At 48.8% G+C, this 2,417-nt stretch overlaps 1 protein-coding gene across 1 annotated transcript; it reads left to right on the top strand.

The window, feature by feature from the left end:
• Nucleotides 1–762: 762 nt before the first annotated feature.
• On the top strand, nt 763–2,417 carry LOC118736611 (the record flags this gene model as incomplete). Its single annotated transcript, XM_036466663.1, is given in 1 exon segment — nt 763–2,417. A coding segment is annotated over 1 exon segment (1,116 nt). The 5' UTR covers nt 763–1,248.

Raw genomic sequence — 2,417 nt, 5'->3', positions numbered from 1 at the left:
AAGCGGCAAACTGTGACCATCATTTATGCAACCCGACCCTTATGGATGAATTGTTAGGTAAACTGCCAGTTCAACGGAGGCTGGAGTGGGCTAGGTACGCGGTGACGATTACTCCAAGAGCATCGATTATAGATTTCAGCAATTGGTTGCAAGAATTGGCTCGCGTTGTTAGTTTGGCATGCGCGAACATAAACGAGCGCTCAAAGTCAGCCTTAGGTGGTGATCAACGCCAGCGATTTTTTCACGCCAACGAAGTAGCTCCGAGTAGTAGTACTTGTCGAATTTGTTCGGAAGGTCATGACGTAGCAAAATGTAAGCAGTTTTTAGATGTGCCTTGTAATCAGAGGTGGAGGGTTGCCCGTCTACATAAACTTTGTTTTTGTTGTTTGCGACCGGGTCATTCCGGTAACCGTTGCCCAACTCGTAGTCGAGGTGTAGGGTCCAGGGGGACGCATAAGCTTTTAAATGAACGCAATAATGAAACGAATAAGCAGCAAACGCATCCAATGCTTACCAGCGCCGTAGTTAGGCCCACATATAGAAAGATTTTGTTCAAAATTGTCCCGGTTAGGTTGTATGCTGGGAGCAAGCGAATTGATAGTTATGCATTTTTCGACGAAGGTACGGCGATTACATTGATGAACGAGAGTTTGGCTGCGAGACTTGGGTTGGAAGGGAAAAAGGAAAAGCTGACACTTCAATGGTTCGGCAGCAACACCGCAACAGAGATGTCTACGCGCGTGGACTTGGGTATTTCGGGCACCAGGAAAAATAGTAGAATTTTCAACCTGAGGAACGTTAACACAGTGTCTGATCTGCGATTGCCGATGCAGACGTTAAATATCGAGGAGCTTTCATCGAAATATCGCCACATGAAGAAGCTACCCGTATGCAACTACACCGAAGTTACTCCAGAGCTACTGATTGCCAGTGATGGATGGAAGGGTCCGGCGGTAATCATGACCAAGCTAGGTTGGGTCGTGTACGGTCCTACAGAAAGAGGACCGATCGAGAACATACACCAGGTGTTTTATACGGACATAGACCATAGTCAGGGCGCTGCATCAGTTAGTGGAAGAGTTCGTGGCCAGTGAAGACCTGGGCGTCCGATGCGTCGAGACGGTCGAAAGCGAAGATGTTAAGAGATCCAAGTTTATTCTGGAAAGTACGACGGTCCGTAAGGGCGAGCGTTACGAGACTGGACTTTTATGGAGACGGGAAGATCCACAGTTGCCGAATAGTCGACCAATGGCTGAAAAACGATTGATCTTACTGGAGAAGAAATTCGAACGTGATGACGATCTCAAGAGAGAGTATGTGCGCGTTATGGCAGAATACCTGGAAAAGGGCTACTCTAGGGAACTTCATGAGGACGAATTATCTGCTGAAAGTGACCGGACGTGGTATCTTCCTCACTTCGCAGTACACAACCCAAACAAACCAGGAAAATTTCGACTCGTGTTCGATGCTGCGGCGAAGGTCGATGGTTGCTCCCTTAACTCTGCGTTATCAAGCGGACCTGATCAGTGCCAGCCTCTACCAGCGGTCTTAATGAAATTTCGCCAGCGAGGGATCGGGGTACGCGCGGATATCGTCGAGATGTTTCACCAGGTGATGATGCGAGAGAGTGATCAGGCAGCGCAAAGATTCCTTTGGAGAGCAAACCCAGACGAGCCAATCAAGGAGTACGCAATGGCGGTTATGACATTTGGAGCAACTTGCTCGCCTTGCTCAGCGCAGTACGTAAAAAATAGTAACGCTCTGGAGTTCACGGAAAGATTTCCGGAAGCCGTCAGCGCTATCCTCAACAACCATTACGTCGACGACCTAGTTCATTCATTTACCTGTGAGTGCGATGCCCTGAGAATCCTTCCTGAAATCGTGTGGATACACAAGAGAGCCGGATTCGACCTAACACGCTTTGTTTCTAATTCCCGGCTGGTTAACCAAAGATTCAACGATGACGCAGAAAAGCCTAAAGTCTTTAGCCTCGATAAGGAAGCTGGGACATTTCAAAAGGTGCTTGGTATGTGCTGGGACACTGGTAAGGATGCACTGCGTTTCGCAACAGCGATCGACAAGATTGACAGAAACTTACTGAATGGAATGGCTAAGTGTCACCATGTCTATCTTCGATCCGTTCGGCCTAGCAGCAGAATGTTCCTTGGTAGCCAAGCTAATCTTGCAACTGACTTGGAGGAAGCGGGTCGAGTGGGACGACGTGATACCAGTGGATCCAGGAGTTCTTTGGAGAAAATGGGTGGCGATGCTCGAAGATTTGGTCAACCTCAGCGTTCCGCGATGTTACAGCACCTCGTTCATGGGCGTTCCAGTGGAACTGCACATATTTGCAGACGCCAGTGAGCTGGCTTATGCAGCGGTCGCCTACTGGAGGATTATGGAAGCATCCGGGTCGG

Source organism: Rhagoletis pomonella, unplaced genomic scaffold (genome assembly GCF_013731165.1).
Source record: "Rhagoletis pomonella isolate Grant_MI unplaced genomic scaffold, Rhpom_1.0 Rhpom_scaffold_00003, whole genome shotgun sequence".
Lineage (NCBI taxonomy): Eukaryota > Metazoa > Arthropoda > Insecta > Diptera > Tephritidae > Rhagoletis > Rhagoletis pomonella.
This window is presented reverse-complemented; position numbering and strand designations above follow the sequence as displayed.